The sequence below is a fragment of the Aulonocara stuartgranti genome (genome assembly GCF_965226115.1).
Source record: "Aulonocara stuartgranti genome assembly, chromosome: 3".
Lineage (NCBI taxonomy): Eukaryota > Metazoa > Chordata > Actinopteri > Cichliformes > Cichlidae > Aulonocara > Aulonocara stuartgranti.
This window is the reverse complement of record NC_138941.1, coordinates 64,779,965-64,798,789: the sequence shown is the minus strand read 5'-3', so window position 1 is coordinate 64,798,789 and position 18,825 is coordinate 64,779,965. Positions and strand designations below refer to the sequence as shown.

At 39.9% G+C, this 18,825-nt stretch overlaps 2 protein-coding genes across 4 annotated transcripts; both read right to left on the bottom strand.

Moving 5' to 3' along the window:
• Positions 1 to 437: 437 nt before the first annotated feature.
• LOC309703177 (low affinity immunoglobulin gamma Fc region receptor III-like) lies at positions 438 to 5,349 on the bottom strand (the record flags this gene model as incomplete). The annotated part of the gene is made up of 6 exons (XM_082527885.1): positions 438 to 541; positions 626 to 793; positions 862 to 1,107; positions 1,187 to 1,450; positions 1,664 to 1,699; positions 5,313 to 5,349. 6 exons carry the CDS (start codon positions 5,347 to 5,349, stop codon positions 438 to 440), a joined length of 855 nt encoding a protein of 284 aa, XP_082384011.1.
• Positions 5,350 to 15,532: 10,183 nt separating this feature from the next.
• Positions 15,533 to 18,519, bottom strand: LOC309695563 (stonustoxin subunit beta-like). 3 transcript variants are annotated; one of them, XM_082516290.1, is made up of 5 exons: positions 18,421 to 18,519; positions 17,661 to 17,841; positions 16,662 to 16,698; positions 16,314 to 16,360; positions 15,533 to 16,150 (listed from the first exon to the last, which is right to left on the bottom strand). In XM_082516290.1, exons 3-5 carry the CDS (start codon positions 16,691 to 16,693, stop codon positions 15,627 to 15,629), a joined length of 603 nt encoding a protein of 200 aa, XP_082372416.1. In that variant the 5' UTR covers positions 16,694 to 16,698; positions 17,661 to 17,841; positions 18,421 to 18,519; the 3' UTR covers positions 15,533 to 15,626. The 3 variants fall into 3 exon arrangements, with proteins under 3 accessions (XP_082372416.1, XP_082372415.1, XP_082372417.1); XM_082516289.1 differs by having other exon boundaries at positions 17,661 to 17,821; XM_082516291.1 differs by lacking the exon at positions 17,661 to 17,841.
• Positions 18,520 to 18,825: the final 306 nt, after the last annotated feature.

The following is an 18,825-nucleotide window of genomic DNA, read 5'->3' as shown; positions in this document are numbered from 1 at the left end:
AAAACAAAAAAAAAAAAACCTAGTATTCTATATACTTTTTTTTTATTTTTATTTGTTTGTCTGACTTTGGTAATCAATTTGTTACTAGTGATGTGACATCACTGTTTTCTATTTCTGCCAAACATGCAAGGCAGCAGAGGGGAGACTGCATGGATTTACTACCACAGTCTAAAAATATGGATGTTATGTTAATTGCTTATGTTGTTGTTGATGAAGCCTCCATATCTTCCCTCTCACTGGTGCTAACATAAAACCTATAATATAAAAATGTGACACAGCAACATCAGGATGTCAACAAGCTCTTTTTGCCATTTTGACATGTAAAAAACAAACTCTGAGCTGACAGAACAAACAAAACTTTATTTACAAAGTTACCACAAACAAAGACTCGTATTATGATAACTTTTATGATAACCACCATCTGATGGGGAATAAGCTCAGAGCTCATGCTCAGTGGTCACCTCAGCAATATCATCATAGTCCTCACAGAGTCTCTCATCAGCGTTAGTTTCTGTTGCCACAAAGATGGTGGGGTCATTTCCTGTAACATGAGGTTATTAGACATATTTAAATGAGGCAAAAGCAATTGTGCTTAGTAAATAATCAAGGATACTCAGAGAGTTACTTTTGGCTCTGTGTTGATATAAAGACACTACGAGGAGAGTGGAGATGAAGTATGGACAGATCACCACCAGGTGACAGACCAGTCTCAGCGTGGTGGAGTAAGAGGGCAAAGATATGGTCGGGGGCATGTTTGAAGAGGTGATGGGCGAGGTTGTGGTTGTAGGTCTACCTGCAGAGACTTCTGGTCAGTGAATATGTGGACAAAATAAAAGGTGAAATCCGAATGAAGCTCCTCACCTGTGACAGTGATCCAGCTGGATGGAGACTCTCCATGACCGCTGATGTCACACTTGTAGAGGCCTTCATCAGACCTGGAAACATGCTGGATGGTCATGTGACCTGTAGGCTGCTTCCTGATGAGGGAGCCATCTTTATAGAAAGCAGCTGGGAGGTTGGAGGGAGTGGTCTTTGTTTTACAGAGCAGAGTGACGTCATCTCCCTCCATCACAGGGAGGACAGGACTCTGCAGGATCACTGATCCACCTCAACACAGAGACAAACTACAGCATTTCATCCATTTACACACAGCTTCATCAACACTAACTCCACACACTCAGCTTACCAGTGACTGTCAGGTTAACCATGTTACTGATGGGACCCTCTCTGGACTCACACCAGTAAATTCCACTGTCCAATGTGAAGATGTAGCTGATGTTGCAGGAAGAACCAGCACCTTCTCCCCACCCATCTCCACACTGAGTCCTCTGTTGTTTGCTTGTGTTTCTCCTCAGAGTCCATCCAGCAGAGCTGTCGTCCTCCTCACAGCTCAGAGACACAAAGTCTCCTTCAAAGAACTGAGAGCTGCTGGGACTCACAGTCAGACGAGCTGTGAAGAAGACTTTATGATATTATTTACATAAAATGAATTATTTTACTCTACTTCCTTTATACTTAGGAGGTTGAAATATTCAGTGGGCTGTAGTGATCAACTACTGTATGATTGCCATGTCATGCCACAAGAAAGGTTAAAAAAGAACTGGGCACTTAGTGAGGTTTAGTTCATGTCAGGTTTAAACTGTGACAGAAGAAGGTTACTGACCTTGGTTTGTTGTGCAGCTCAGCAGTGAGATCAGAACTAAAGAGAAATGACACTCAGGTTGATTTGAGTTTGACATTTAACAAAACAGGAGTAAAAACAAATCCACCAGACTGCAGAGAACACAGACGGGTTTTTCTGAGTTGTCCACTGATGAGCGTAGAAAGGATGAAACAGTTTTCTCTTTAATGTCCTAAACAGAGGCATGTCTGCTGGAGTAGAGTGCTGGTAACCTGTTAATATCAGCAGTGACACAATGTAAAGAAGTACATTTACTCTGAGCTGACAGAACAAACAAAACTTTATTTACAAAGTTCACAAAGACTCAAATTATGATGACTTTTACAATGTAAAGAATGACACAATGTAAAGAAGTACATTTACTCGAGTAGTTAATGGAAATTCTTCATACTATATTCAAGTATTTCTTTGTTTCTTTGTTTCGCAGCTTTCTACTTGAGCTTTGCTGCATTCTGGATTCAAACATTGTACTCCACACTATTTATTTTACAGATTTCATTACTGTATGTTGTTATATTATTAGAGATAAAGTTACTGGGCAGTCTCTATTTCATTGAAACATTTGTGTACCAGGCAGGATAAGGATCCAGATGCTGGACTCACAAGACAGGAAATGAACTCAACATAGTTTTAACGCTGAATTTGTTTAAAATACAAAATGGCAAAACAGGCAGTTCTGGAGCCAGGAGTACAAAACTAGAAATCTAAATACAGAACCAAAATACAAAGTAAGTAAGTAAGTAAAATTTATTTATATAGTGCTTTTCACAGATAAAAAAAATCGCAAAGTGCAATAAAACAATAAAAACAACGTAAGAGGAAATTAATAAAATGCTTTTCTAAATAAAAATGTCTTCAGCTGTCTTTTAAAAGAATCAATGGAGTCCGTGCAGCGTAGGTACAATGGAAGAGAATTCCACAACCACCGTCTGAAAGGCCCGATCACCACGAGTTTTAAAACGAGTGCGCGGTACCACCAGCAGTCTCTGATCTAATGACCTTAAAGCTTGAGAAGATGAATGTGGTTTCAGCAGGTCAGATAAATATTGAGGAGCTTGTAGGGCCCCAAGGGCCCCACGTAAAAGACCAAGACTGGTCTTGAGACACCCAACTCTACTTTTTATAGCGCTTAATAATTTGGCCTAGGTGGAATATATAAAGTAGAAAGAGAATTGGACCCAGGACAGATCCCTGAGGTACCCCATACGGCAAAACTGTTAAGTCTGACATCACATGATTCATGCAAACAGTAAAAGATCTCTCAGACAAATATGACATAAACCATTTTAAAACAACACCAGTAATCCCAAACAAGTTCTTGAGTCTGTTTATCATGATACTGTGATCTACAGTGTCAAAAGCAGAGCTGAGATCCAACAGGACCAGCACTGTACATATTCTCCAGAGTCTGCTGCCATCAAGATATCACTAGATACTCTAAGTAAGGCCGTTTCAGTGGGATGCAATTTACGAAAACCAGACTGGAAAGTGTCCATAACAGCATTTTTATCCAGGAAATAGTTAAGTTGTTCTACTACTACTTTTTCTAAAATCTTCGATATAAAAGGTAATTTGGTTATTGGCCTATAACTGTTAGGAAGAGATGGATCCAGCTGGGGTTTCTTTAATATTGGCTCAACAACAGCTTGTTTAAAGAAATTGGGGACTGAGCCAGTATGAAGAGAAGTATTTATCATTTCCACAATACAGGGGCCAATGGAATCAAACACACTAGTGAAAAGTGAAGATGGAAGGACATCAAGGGGGCTTGAAGTCTGTTTTATACGACAAAGCAGGCCTCTGATGTCTTGTAATGTAACAGGAGTAAAAGAGAACCAAGTATCAGAGGAGAGCAAATTGTAAGTTTGATATTGAGAAGATGATGGAGAGATATTAGACCTGATGGCAGTGACCTTATTTGTGAAGTAGTTCATAAACTCATTGCATTCAGAGGTGTTCACTGGTGCACAAGGAGCATCAGGAGAAACAATACTTGTAATTGTTTTAAACAAGAATTTAGGGTCTTTCTTTTTAGAAACTATGAGGAGGGAAAAATGCTCTGTTCTGTCATTTTTCCACATGTCATTTAGTAAGAGGATAGATTGTTTAAGGTGTAACCTATAAACCTCAAGCTTGGAAGCCTTCCACAGACGTTCTAACTTGTGACAATATCTCCTGAAATTACGAATGTTTTCATTTAACCAAGGATGAGATTTCAAACATAGGACAGTACTTTTTTTCAGAGGTGTCACTATGTCTAAAATAGAATTACACTGATTATTAAAGGATGAGACAAGGGAGTTCAAATCATTATAAGTCAGTTCAGCGTCAAACATGGCAGAGAACCTTTTGGCAGTGTTCTGGTTTATAATTCACCTTTCAATCGTTATTTTGGGAGCCAGAGGCTCCAAATAAAATGACAAGTTAAAATATATGCAGCTATGGTCACTCACATGGACATCTTCCACACGAATGTCATTTATATTTAAACCCAAGGAGAAAACAAGATCCAATGTGTGACCCTTTATATGTGTGGGACCAGAAACATGCTGCCTAAAGTTAAAAGACTCTGTGATAGTCAGCAGCCATGTTACAGGATGCATCATCAATATGAAGGTTAAAATCTCCCAACATTACCACCTTCTCTAATTTAATAATGGATGACAAGAGGTCATTAAATTCAGTTAGAAAGACTTCGGCAGCTCCAGGAGGTCGGTAGAGTAAAATACAATAAAAGGTGTGCAAAGAGCCGACCTTAATCATTTGCAGCTCAAATGAAGTGAAGGAATCTGAATTCATCAGTCTGCATGTGAATCTGTCCTGGTTCACAACAGCGAGTCCTCCGCCACGTCCCGAAAGACGTGGAGTTCCGATGACGGAGCAGCCAGTCGAACAAATTTCCTTCAGATGTATATAATCCATGTTTTGTTGCCACGTCTCAGTTAAACCCATGAAGTTGAGAGATTCCTTTATAAAAAGATCGTTTAAAATAAACGATTTGTTTGTGATTGAGCGAGTGTTGAGCAGGGAAAACCTGATCAATGATGTTTGGTTGGTGCACTCAACAGCTGACTGCAGTGGCACTTGAATTAAACAGCTGTGCACCTCTACACCGGGCGGTGACTTCAGGGCTAACTGAAGCTAATATCCATGGTAGTACATCACCTCTGCCATCAAAACGACTGTCGGATGACAGACGCAAGGTGAGCATGCAGCCATCAGACCATAGATTCCGGGCTTGGAACTGAAGTGTAGCGTCGGCACCCGGTGCCAGTAGCTGAATTGGTTGTAGGCACCGGGAATCTTCCCACATCCAAGAAGCTAATCTTTGGTACCTTCTCAGTCGCACTTGGACACCGGCCCTGGTTCCCCTCCTTCTTTTCTTCGTGTTGAATCCCACCGATATGTATGGTACTATGCACTCAGGTGAGGAACACACAAAAGGTGGAGGGAAAAATTTCCTGTAACTGTCCCAGCTGTCAAAGTAGCTCTCCATTGAGTCTTTAATATACAACAGTGTGCCCCGAACATAAATATTGGTGGCAGAGACAAAATGAAGACACAAAAACGGTAAAATTAATATTGCAAGCGACAATAGCGGTCAATATAAAACTATACCAGCGAGCTGTACTAGCGGCACAGGTGGCGAAGCCAAACACAGGCGCCATCTTGCCGACAGACACAAAAAGCTGAGAAAATCTGAACATCCCAAAATTTCAAAACCCTGAGTCCCAGATACAGGCACCATGACAGTATTATATATTGAGGAATTTAATTTTTGAAAAGTAAAATGTTTGCACTAATACTTTCTAATATTTGCTAAAGTAAAGTGTTTAAGACTTATTTTACCACTTTCTGAAGTAGTTTAACACAAATAGTATTTAAACCACTTTGAATGTCGTGCATCTGTATGAGGGCTGGACATCAAACTGTTAATCAATGTATCCATGTCAGTTTTCTGCACTGTATTTATTTGTTATAAAATATTCTGATTTCCTGTTGACCCTCTTCCTTCTTCTTAGTGTTCTTGATCAAAACTCATCTAAGCCCTCCTATTCTAATCCAACCTGAATGTTTGTGATGAAGAAAAAACAGATTCTCATAGATAATCATTACAGTGTACTTACTGAGCAGCCACAGCAGAGATGTGTTCATCGTTCTACTCTCGATATCAGGTCAACAGTTTGACCAGTTCACAGTCATTTAAAGTCAAACCCTCCTCCTCTTCCTCTGTGACAGGATGCCAGTGTTGTGGTTTTTAGTGGAAGGTTTCTTTGTCTGACTGCAACAACGAGAGAGAGAAAAAGCTTTAAAAATGATAAAACTGACTAATGACTATAGACATGAGCCCCAGCAAAATTAGCAGACATTAGGGGGAACATGGGTACCTCTGAGATGCCTTCACTGACTTAAAAAAAAACCTAACATTGTGAGTGGCTGAAATCGGTCAGGAAACCACACACCCCCCCCCCCCCCCCAAAAAAAGAAAAATTTAAAAAATTTAAAAAACATGTAAATAACAAAAGAATTATATTTAAAGATCACCCACATGGCGCCTTCACTGACAGGATGGTGTCTTTGTCATTATAGAGCAAACTATTCTTATCTCAAAAAAGATTTATTTACTTTTTATCTTAAATGTTGGTAGTGTTGCTGATTCGTGGAAATACCTCGCATCTTCCTGTAGCTGACCACAGTTCAGCTGAGAGGAAGTGAGTTGGAGGTGGTACGAATGCTGTTTGACTGATTGCATCTCTCTGCTTTAACCACTGATATGCTGTCACGCCTGAAAGGCTTCATCCAGATTGACCACCACTGACTTCTTGAAAACACTACTGTTGGGGGACCCGCCCGGCGATGAAATGAGCTAGGGGAAAAAGGGTTTGTAAAAAGAACAGAGAGGGGGACACGCACGGGCCCTACTCACACACAGATTCGTATTATATAAAATATATAATAATATTCAACCGTGGGGATTTTATTTATTTTCAAAAGGAAGGAATCTTCCTAACCGGGTGGAGCAGTGGAGCCGTCAAGGAGAAGCATACGATAACGCCGTACAGTTAAAATATAATTTATTACCATTAAAAATAGAAAATATATTAAACATAACCTTGGCCAAGGAAAACGCAATAAAGAAATAAAACAACCCTAAAAGTAATTACATAAATTGCAAAAAAGTGCAATAAACTACAAAAAAATTGAAAATCGTTTTTGATTTTTTAACATATATTTGTAGTTAGAGAAATTTAAGAGTCTTATCCCTCAAAACTGTAAATACAAAAAAGTTGCACAAAATAGTTTCCTACCACAGGAAATTTATTTTGAGTGTCTTCATAGTTTTATTTTTGAAATACACCAATTTTTATACACTGCAGGAAAAACGAAAATAAATATTATACTGCAAATTTGCAAAAAAGCAGCATATGCATCAAAATAAACTATTTCCAGCAGTGCAATATGAGTCCTAAGCATCCCAGAAACGACACAGAAAGTCATAAAGTCAAAGATAACTTTTAAAAAGAGCAGTATAGGCCCTGAGGCCCTGATCGCAAAAAAGACTACATTTCCGCGAAAATGACGTCACTTCCGGTTTCGGGCAGGTAATGGCGGAAATGCAAAAGTTCGCGCTGACGTCTATTCCAACGTAGGAAGTGTTTTGAACAGCTGATCAGATCGGTAAAGCGTGTTTCTGGAATATTATGTTTTTGTTCCTGCAAGCGCTTTTTATGCAGTTTTTGCAAAGCTTTATGTGGAAGGAAACCGTGACCTAGGACAAGCTGATGGCATCAGATGTAAGTACAACTCCTCCGGTTTCATATGCAAAAAAAATTTTTGCGCTAGCTTACGTGGTTGCAGTGCTACTGGGATTTAAAAATAGTTACGCATAACAGAGCGTTCCCGCTCCGATCGGCTCTAAAGGGTTAAGAAATCCAGCAAGTGGTATAACCAAAGGAACCAGCGGAGTCCTCGCCTCCCTCTCGCACTCACGTCCCGATATGCTGAAGAAGGAGAGGAAGCAGCAGTCACTATTCTTTCCAGACAGGTTTACTTCATAAAAAGGGATAAGTCAGAGACTTACCCCGGGTGGGCAGAGCTCTCAACTCCGCCCGCCGCTTTTCGTGAACCGCGTATCAACACCAGCTGCTTCGCCGCCTCTGCTCATGGCACACTCCAACTCTTTATGCATCACTACTGGCTGTCTTTCTCCAGCCTCTCCGGTCTCATTCATCTCGAGCCTCCAGCCCGAAACCGAGGCCCTCAGCCTCTAGCCTTCAAGCGCAGCCGTCATACACAGTTCTACAGCCCAAGCCTTCTCTCCATATCTCTGGCTCGGCTTCTCAGTCACTCCGGTCACTCTCTTTCGTCTCTTCCGCTCCGGGCCTCCAGCCCGAAGCCGAGGCGCTCAGCCTCTAGCCTTCGAGCGTAACTCCTCAAAGCAAAGCTTTCCTTCCCCACTCGTCCTCAAAGAGCGCTCCTTTCTGTCGTCTACCCGGCCCTCTTATTGGCCTCTCTGGTACCTCTCAGGTGAAATCAAGTTAGTAATCAGATAGGGGTGGAGTCTTTACAGGACAGGTGTTCAATTAAATAGGATAAAAACATGCAATAGAACTCATCCAAACAAACCCAATATACAATATTAAAATATTAAAACAGATAAAACATCGCAAAACATGCACAGTAAAAACTCTAAATAACTTGTCCCGTTTCACCCCCGTGACACTACCCCCAAAAAACTGTGAGCCTCCATAAAGTCGCAAAACTCACTCCTACCATCACATATGTCCATAATGCACTGAGCATTAACAACACTCGCAAAGCTGTTGGCCCTGACAACATTCCTGAATGTGTGCTTCAAGGATGTGCTGAGCAGCTAGAGGTCTTTACCAATATCTTTAACCTGTTAACCATTATGTGTCCTCCAGTTGCCTCGTTAATGTTCGTTCACCTTCTTGCTGTGTGTCTCCCATTGTCTTCCCATATTATTAGAATTCTCCCAGTTTAGTTTTGATATTATTTTGTATTACTTCTGAGCCTGCAACAAAAACAATGTTTTTGAGTTCACGTTTTGCCTCTTTGGGTCCTCTTTCCCTGCCTGCACACAGTCGTTCAATGACAGAACAGCACGACCACAAGCACTGGAGGACACATTATGGCTGTGTCCCAATTTAGCGACCGCACACTTGGAGTACGCATTTTGAGACCTATTACGTCACAGCGACACGACAACAGATGTCCCAATCCGAAGTGTATTCCAAATGCGCCGTCGATTTCCCCAAATATCAAGCGTGGTCTGTGTCGCTACCCGATCCGTACCGGAAACCCGATCGGTACCCCACATGCGCAAATCTTACGTCACTTCCTCTCTTTGCCAACATTGCGACATTCAATATATATTTGAATGATACGGTTAGTGCCCAGTTAGCTCCTAGCATTTCTCAACAGCTCTGCCTCCTTTTCGACTACTGGGACATTTAAACAATGGATAATCTGTATACAAACAAATTCACGCTTTTCTCCTCAACAGAGTGTTCCCCGATTGAACAACAGCGCCGTAAAATAAGAAGAATGGCGCCTTATTACAGAGTTAATAATACAGACTTTGTAATATGTCATGTAAAGATTCAACAGCCAGATGAAGTGTTTACTGACAATTGACAGTGATAGCTGACATCATCATCATTATTCCAATCAATCCTCTCCACACAGACAAGCATAAACACACTCGACTATCACTAAATCAAATTTAATACACGTTTGTAATGACGCTAATTCAGTTTACAATAGGGTTCATTCGCTCGGTCAGCAGGTGGCGGTATCCTCGTACACTGGGGAGTAAACTGCCATTAAATGAACAGAAGAAGAAGAAAATCCCTGCACATGCGTAGTAAGGATTGGGGAGTCCTGATCCATAACTATCTTTTTATTTTTTGTTTTTGTCTTCATCAGTGGTTCCCAAACTTTTTTTGCTGGGCCGCCTTTTGTTTTACAAGAAAAATGTTCAGGAGTAGTTAGTCATTACAACAAGTGTTTGTGAACTAAAAATCAAGAATGTGGGATACTGTTTGTCCGTGATTTGGAGAGCCCAGCACGTGCTCCCAACGAAGGGAAAATGAATTCTGCAGGGGAGACCTACCTCGGCACTTGTGCAGGTGAAACCAAAGGGCAGATATGCTTCACCATATTTTATAGTCTTTGGCTTAGAATGAAGTTGGTTTGGAAACATATTCAGCTATGCTTCATCTCCTGCTTTGCGTTTCTGTGGGCGCCCCATGCTGGCAGTGTCCAAGCATTTTGTTTTTTTTCCTTTTCATACCACGCCCACCCTGTCATGGCTCTGCGCCCCCTCTAGGGGGCGGGCCCCACACTTTGGGAAGGTCTGCACTAACATGAGACAAGACCTTCAAAGTAAAACAGGAAACCCAGACTGAACTCAGAGGCACAATACTAACACAAAAGCAAAGCCCAAGAACTAACCAAGAAACATCAAGAAATAAAAGATTAATAATACAAAACAGAAAACACTGGTTCACCAACCCAGGACTGTGACACTCCTATGAAACTAATGATCAAACAGAATAAGTGTTTAAGTTGTAATACAATAAAATTAAAATACTTTAGCATAAGTAATCTGCCATCACTTTTTTAAGCAAATTCATGTTGGTTTGCTTTATAAACTGTATGAATTCGCCTTCAGCTCATCACATTTTCCTTTGAGGCTCCATGAAATGTGATGAGATTTTATATCTCAAATATTTTTTTTTTATCTGACCATTCAACTGTGACCCAAGACTCAAATTTTTAATACCATTAAGGTATCTGTTAGGTTTTGTATTGTTGATTGTCATTTATGCTTAGAAATATCTACTTATATATGCTCAGAGTTTTATAATTTGTTGTAGATTGGTAGAGGTTTGATCCTTGATAGTCTGCAAACTTTGTGTGCATTAGAGAGAACTCTGGGAGCATGGGAGAGGTCGTACCTTCTCTTATTGTTTTATTGTTTTATGGTAGGATAAACGTGGCTATATCTGTTTTAGGCTAAGTGCCTTTTGTTTAGATGAACTGCTGGACTTCCAGACCAGCAGGGTTAGGGAAGTCTTTATGGGGTCACACTCTGACCCCACACACACACACACACACACACACACACACACACACACACACAAAGGCAAGGTACTCTTTGTGTGTATGTAGACGTCATATGTTAATGAACCTATGCATATTCATGTAACCTCAATAAAAGAGCAGTGTTACGGGGGAGCGGACGAGAGCAACTGGGGTCAAGCGAAGGAACGGCGTTTGTCCAGTTCTCTCCCGTGCATGAGAAAATGAAGAACTTTGCCTACTCGTGTCTTGCTTGCTGTGTAATTATATTGTCTTCAACGTTCCAGTGAATAGGTTCAAGCTACAAACCTATCAGTATCTAATGGCAGATTTGCTCATGCTGTGCTTTATTTGCGTTTGAAGCCTGATAAGTTTATCTAGTTTGAAATTTTCCGTTTATTATAGAAGTGATATTCACTGCACAGGGTGAAAGACATGGAGACAAACTACACCACTAAGGAGTTAAAAACCCTCACTCAGCAGATCTTTAGACACTAAGTGGTAAAAAACAAAGTCCTAAATGAGGCTTCATATTAGTTCTCAGATAAGCAATGCCCTTCCTGTAAATCACAGGTATCTCAAGCTTATAGTAAATCTTAACATTGACCTTCTTTAACTGGTCAAGATCTGTGAGACGTGCAGGCCGAATGTTTGAGGACTCAAATGTGGATGTGTAGAGACACAGTGTGTTTCACAAAAAGCAAATTATTTTAGGCTGATGGCAAACATGCAAAGAGATGAGACAGAGGAAGCAAAATTAAAGTGAAAGCACAATTACCACAAACCTTTAAAGTAATGGCAGAAAAGTAAAGATATAACAAGGAAAATAATAAAAGCACACCTCTGGTTTAGCCAGAGGCCAGTGTCAGCGAAGGCAACGGGACAGATCTGGTAGCTTGGTCAAAGTCTGCTGGCAGGGGTAAAGATGCCCTGGACATGAAGTTGGAGGAGATGGAGATGAAGATGCACAGGTGGAGGGAGTCAGAACTAGATGGTGCCAAACTCTTGGACTTAGGTCTATATACAGATGTTGCAGGGGACACTGGATAGAGCTCAGGTCATGTAGGGTCTTGAGGCTCAGGTGGCTCGAGCAGCACTGGAGCTGATTTGAGGGATGCTTGAAGCTAAGGCAGCTGGGGTAGAACTGGCTGGTCAGTGCTCACAGCTGACTCCTGGCAGCTTGGGCTTTGCTGCAGGACACGCAGACCTCTATGAAAGCTGAATGAAGCTGTGGTTGGGATCCAGTAGGCCTCACCACAGAAAAAGATTCAAGTGGAGAAGCATGGTGGGCCCAACCTAAAAGCAAGGATTGGTGCATGGTACTCAGTCTGTGGAAAGGCTCTGTCCAGAGCACCAGTCTCTGGGGATGCAGGCAGTTAAACACAATGGTCATTTGGAATGCCTGCATACACGCACGATAACAGTTTTTGGGTTGGTCTGCAAAGGTGCAGAACAAAGTGACTCAGAAACATCATTAACTGTTTCTGTTCTTAAAAACAGAAAATGCAGACTGAGAAACTCTGACGACAAACATGGTTGATGATTTCAGAACAAAGAATACAAACAGCCACAGATCTGCTTGGCTCATGCAAACACACTATTTTTTGATTCATTGATTTATTTTATTTCATTGGTTTTGACAATTGGAAATAAAACTGAAGAAAATGGTTCAGATGGATATTGATGGATGTGCCTAAGGAGCCAGGGACCACACACGGTAGGCAGAAACTTACTGTTGATAGGATGTTTGAGTATAAATCTGCAGCAGTGTGTAAATACACAGGCACATCATGAGCACATTGCTAGTGTTTCTGTGTGTATTCAGGAAGGTGTTACGCTATATGCGATATACTTGATTATTGATAAAACTGTCACAAGTTTATTGTTGTAAAATTTGTGACAGCTTTATGGGATCAAAAGAGGAGACATTGGATTCATTCAGAGAGTGCCATTGTTGCACCCAGAAAACATGGTAGGGTTTTCCATAACAAACAGGTTTTTCATAAAGAGAGTTGTGCAGAAATCCACCTTTTTTTAGTAACAGAAGAAAGAGATTTAAAATAAAACAGTGAAAAAGTCTAACATGAGTGTGTACTCTTAGATAAAATTATGGCACATATACCTCAGGAGAAAACATTTTAGACTCAACATCTAGTGCCAAAATAATAAACTTAGTCAGGAATGTCACTTGTAGATTCAACTTATTAAAACCAAAAAAAAAAAAAAACCTCACAAAAAAGATCCTCTGGAGAAAATCTGAAGTCTTTGAAACAGTTTATTGAGCTTCTGTTTTAAAGAAAACAAAAGGATAGTAAACAGTGAAACCAAACAGTAAATTAACCCCAGGGTGTAGAGCCTTAAGCACATGCACCAAGTACAGAAAAATAGATAAAGATCAAAGAAAGACAAACAGACATAATCAGAGAAACAGAAACGAGTGAGGGAGTAAAGAGAAAGCAGGCCACAGTGAGAGGTCCCATTGGCCCTGACGCATAATGGCAATGGGCCTGCATTTTGTTACTTAAAGAAATAAAGGCTGCTATATATAACTGAGTAGTTTTACGCTTTACTTTACTTACAGACACTTTAAGCTGAATTCATCTGAGCTTAAACTTAAGTCTCTGTCAAACCAGTGGCCTCAGTTTTAGAGGTTCAGTGTTTAAAAGCTGCAACCCAGAAATGATGCAAGTTATGTAACCACAGTTTCTACAATCGCTCATCATCAAGTCGTCTGTCTCTGCCAGTCTCATCTTCATCTGAGTGAGTCATTAGGAGGGTCTACAATGAAGTTAGAGCAACTACTGTGTGGTAAGTGTTGCTTATGAGGTGGCCACATGCGTAGTATCTTAGCTAAGTTTTGCTTACTCCTTACATGTGGCCAGCGAGGTGGATCTGTGCCTGAATCAAACCTTATTTAAAGTAGAAACAGGTTTCATAAATAGTTTCATGACACCAAAAATAGAATTCAACTTCCTCAGTCAACTGAAGAGCAAGTGAAGCTGAACTTTCAACTACAACCTTTGTCTGTTTTGGTCTTGCAGTTTTTAAAAACTGTAGGTAAAGATGTGAATTTTCAGATTTAGTATCAACAGTTTTTGGACAAACTTGTCTTCAATGCAAGTACAGCACAGCTTACACCTCCTGAATTGCTTAATGGTTTGCCAGAATCAGTCTAAAAGTTTTATATACATTTTTAGGGCCAGAGTCGTCTCTATTTTTTGAGGCGACTGAGGTCCTTCAACATCTGCCAGAAAATTCTCAGGATTTTCTACGAGTCTGTTGTGGCCAGTGCGATCCTCTATGCTGTTGCATGCTGGGGGAGCAGGCTGAGGGTAGCAGATGCCAACAGACTCGATAAACTGATCCGTAAGGCCAGCAATGTTGTGGGGATGGAGCTGGACTCCCTCAAGGTGGTGTCGGAGAGGCAGATGTTGTCCAAGATAAAGACAATGTTGGATAACACCTCCCACCCACTCCATGACATGCTGGTCAGTCACAGGAGCACGTTCAGTGAGAGACTGAGATTACCGAAAAGCACCACTGAACGACACAGGAAATCTTTCCTGCCTGTGGCCATCTCCCTGTACAACGCATCCACTTAACACACTGTTTACTGCAACAGCTACACCCTTCTTGCACATGTTCTTTTTCAGCTATTTATTAATAAGTGACCTTTATGTTTATATATATATGCCTGTAGATATTGTGCCATTCTTAGTTATAGCTGCACCGCTTGATGGATTGTTGGAGCATTACGGCCACTGTAGTCAGGAGCCTCGCAAAGTAATCTGGATCCAAAACTCCGTCCACTTCAGTTCCCAAAGTCAAACGAACCTTTGGCATCCCTGATAGTTAAAAACTGTCTAAATTCTTTCATCTTTAATAAAGTGATCAGTGTTGCTGCTTTACCAGGTGTAACAATTAAGTTTAACATCCAGGCATCCATGAAAACAGAATTTATGAACTTTAACAGAGTTTGAAGTTAACAAGAAGTTAGCTTCTACTTTGCACAGAATTACCATCAAAGAATAACAATGTGATCTCTATTTGTACATACTTGTATGCTCTATGCTAAGTGTGGCAGTGTGTGAGTCAAGGAAGCTGGCAATATAAAGAGTGTATATATATTAAACGCACACTTCAAAATTCTATTGATAGGGTGTTACTTACTACTGACACTCACTTTATGATGCTTGTGATATAAAATGTTCATTAAAATAGAGTATATGGAAATAAACCACATGCAAGCAGGTATATTATAAATATAACTCCACTTTAATGATAATTAGTTCCAGTAACACAAAAACAACACAACACACGCAGTTAACACAATGACAAGTGCGCCTGGTAGAGAGGCGTCAAAAACGCCCATACGTGCTGGGGCCTTGTATGGTTTGGATGCTCTGCCACATTCTCTGAAAATCTCTTGAAAAGGCAAAGTGATGACTGACTTTTTTTTGAGTACTCATACTTTGCTAGCTTGACAAGCCATAAACCCTGGCAAGGCAATGCACTGTAATTTACAGTCACCAATACATATATAACGAACAACAAATAACAATCCAACTGCTGACATACAGTAAAAGAAATACTACCACTACAAACCTCAGAGGTTTGTTGATTCTCTTCATAAAGATTAAACTATAATATTGTATATATATATATATATATATATATATATATATATATATATATATATATATATATATATATATATATATATATATAGATATGAACGGATCAAACACCTCTGAGTGAAAGAGAGAGACATGTGCACACTGAACTATTTGTTCAACAGTCATCGTTCTCTAACAGAACAAAACTCTTTAGATTAAACTCAGGGCAGAATCACTGTGGAACCAGGAAAGACTGCAAATCCGGGATAAAGAGGATCATTGAATCTGGTTTTGAATGTGTGGAGGTGGATCAGAGTGTCAGAGGAAACACTGAAAAAGGACAGAATGCCAGCAGCATAATCCACATACACTGCTACTCTGTTAAATCTGTTGTGGGAGACGATGGGTGTTTCTGTGTTATCGTGCTTTGCAATGACAGAGGATGAACCCGTTTTTACTACAAGTGCCCAGGACTGAGAATTTGATCCAAACTCATTGTCGCCAGTTATTCCTTTCCTACTGATTCCACTGTAACTGACTGCTATGTAAACATCTCCACTCCACTCGACCTCCCAGTAATGTCGATCAGTCAGACCGTTTATACACAGCAGCTGAGGAGAATGAAATCCGTGTCTGTGGAAACGATGTAGGTTATGTCCCCCCACATAGGCCACCTTCTTGTTTCCGTTAGACAGTTCGAGTTTCCTGCTCACTGATTTTGTGTCGATTGTGAGTCTACAGGAATCTGTTGGAGAGAACAAACACAATCCAGCTGCAGTTATTGATCCATCATCTGTTCATCGATTGACACTAGGATGATGACTCCTGATATCAGAGATGTGAATTAGTGATGTTGGGTTGAATATGTGCTGCTTTGTTTCCACTAATCAAATTAACAACAGACTTACGCCTCTTGATCTCTGATGTAAGATCATTGTCTTCCACACTTCCCACTCTGAAAGGAGAAGGGGGGTCAGACAAGCATTCTCTGTTAGCATGTTAACATGGACATCACGCTTATATTGTCGTAGACTGATAAGGGAACAGTCTAACCTTTTGATAAACCCACATGATTATAGCATCTCTAACCTCTTATCCTGCAATTGTCAGGTTCTAGTACCGTTTGAACCAGATTAAAAGAAGAGCTTATTTTTCCTCTGATAAAGCTAGGCTAACAGATTCCAGTCTTTGTGCTAAGCTATGCTATATACTAAGTAATATATTCCTTTGGTTAGAGGGTAATCAATCATTCATACCTGAGAGAACACAGTTCTTTGCTTGGATCCATAGTCTCTAAATAAACAAGCACAATATAAATAAATCAGAATTAGTTTTAGGGTATGTTTGCATTTATCACATAATTGAACTGTTTGAAAATGAGAAAACATACAAAGGAAGTCAAAGGAGTTTGTCCTCATACTATATCAGCTGTGTGAAAACAGCAGCAAAACAAATAAATTCCACAAAAATGGATGAAAAAGTGTCTTTCAGGTTTTTTTCTCTTAACTAATTATAGTGATTTAGTGGCCATTGAAGTGTGTTCAGAATTTGTAAACTGATGATGATTCATGTCATAAGTCATGACACACTGTTCTTCTTCACATAAGCTTGCTTTATAACTTAGAAGTATAAGTGTCGGTAATGGTATCAGTACTAGCTGATACCAACATTTGCAGTATAGCACACCACTAGTAAATATGCATTTATTCCTCTTGGCTCTCACTTGGTGTTGGCTCACTGTGATTTCATGATTTCATGTTGCAAAGCACAGTGATGCATTTCTGAGGTTTAGTCTATGTAATTCGCTTAATGACAGACCTTTATATACAACTTATCACATAATGTAACCTACACATCAACACTGTTAGAGTGCACGATGTGCTGAATCACATGCAAATGTCATGCACTGATGAAACATATTAGAGATTATTAGGCTTAACATAACCTTATTATAAGAATAAATTTATTATGGGTTTGCAGCTCGTTTTAATGAAAATGTGCATGGGCATAAGTAACAAGGGCATTACCGTTTGATTTAACGTAACAGGCACTGTGATTTCTAATATTTTAAGAAACTGGCAGCCTGTAATGGCACAGATGTTAAAACCAATCATGGAATGGCCAACCAGAAATGCTGTTTTCTGAAAAATTCCCCCCAAAATGTATGTTTATCACTGACTTCAATGTCATTTGAAAGACCTAAACGAATTACGAATTATGAAATATAATTAAGAGTGTATAGCTGAGCAACTTACAAGGAAAAGCTTTGCCAATGAGTAGACCCTAAAAAGACTTATGATTCAGCGTGGGTGACACATTTACTTTCTGCCAGTCTGGTTATAGAGAGCTGTGTTGTCAGATGCAGAAAGGATCTTTAGACCACCGTTTCTTGTGCTGTTGTTGGTCTGTCAGCCAGCTGCAGAGAAAATGGATGTTCTAACATAAAGAAATCTTAAGTGAAATCAAATGTTAAAAACAATGAAAAGTGTCCACTGCAACCACTGTCTGTGCTTTTCATGCTGTAGTTTTCAATCTTTGAAGTTTTTTCCATGGTTCTCCCATTCCTGGTGAATGTCACTATTTCCTCCTTACCTATTCTATCCTACTTGTTAAAATTAACCAATCAGCATTTAGCAGATGCTTGCATCATTAATTATGGATTTTTGAGCACTGCACGGGTACATGTCTGCAGTGGGTGAAAACCCCATTCTTTGTGTTATTTTTGAATGTGTTATTATTTAGAATAGGGTCATGGTCTTGGTTAATATAGTGCACAAATGTTAAAATGTCTTTTAAAGCTGGATCTTCTTGGTTGCTACTGTGTCACCTGAAGAATCTGGACAAAATATCCTTATGAAAGACAATACCTAAATATGTGTTTTTTTGTAATGTGAATATTTATGTCCATGAACACAAAAACAGAATATAGACTGAAAACAAAACTGTTTCATGTTTTGTTAGCAGAATGTCTAAACCAAAACAGCATATGAAATATGAAACATCAGAGAGACTTACAACAGGGATACTGTGTTTAGGTTCTCCTCAGATTCAAGACTTCAGAGCTGGAGGACTCCTCTTTACCTGAGCTGGAAATAGCTGCTTACTGACTGACTGACTGACTGACTGACTGACTGGCTGGCTGACTGGCGCTGTCCACGTATTTAAAGATTTAGATGCCGGATGTTTTGCTTTAGTTATGTCAGTTGTTTGGAATCTAGAATGTCAAGTTCATCAGAACAAATTTGATCTCATTGTTCTTTGTTTTCTATTATACTGAAAACAGTGTCAGTAAGAATGTTCACAAAAAACCTGAATGAACAGAGGAATGAAGCCAGTTATCATAAGTAAAGATTTTCATATAAAACTCCTTTCAGGCCTCTGGCTTTGGATGCTAACTCTACATTTCATTTAAAGCTCACT

What these genes read in the sequence shown, in the direction of transcription:
- LOC309695563 (XM_082516290.1), bottom strand. Translation starts at nt 16,693, where the DNA reads ATGGATCCAAGCAAAGAACTGTGTTCTCTCAG. An exon ending in AAAGAACTGTGTTCTCTCAG is followed by an intron (nt 16,361 to 16,661) that starts GTATGAATGATT and finishes TTCTCCTTTCAG; the next exon opens with AGTGGGAAGTGTGGAAGACA. An exon ending in TACATCAGAGATCAAGAGGC is followed by an intron (nt 16,151 to 16,313) that starts GTAAGTCTGTTG and finishes TCTCTCCAACAG; the next exon opens with ATTCCTGTAGACTCACAATC.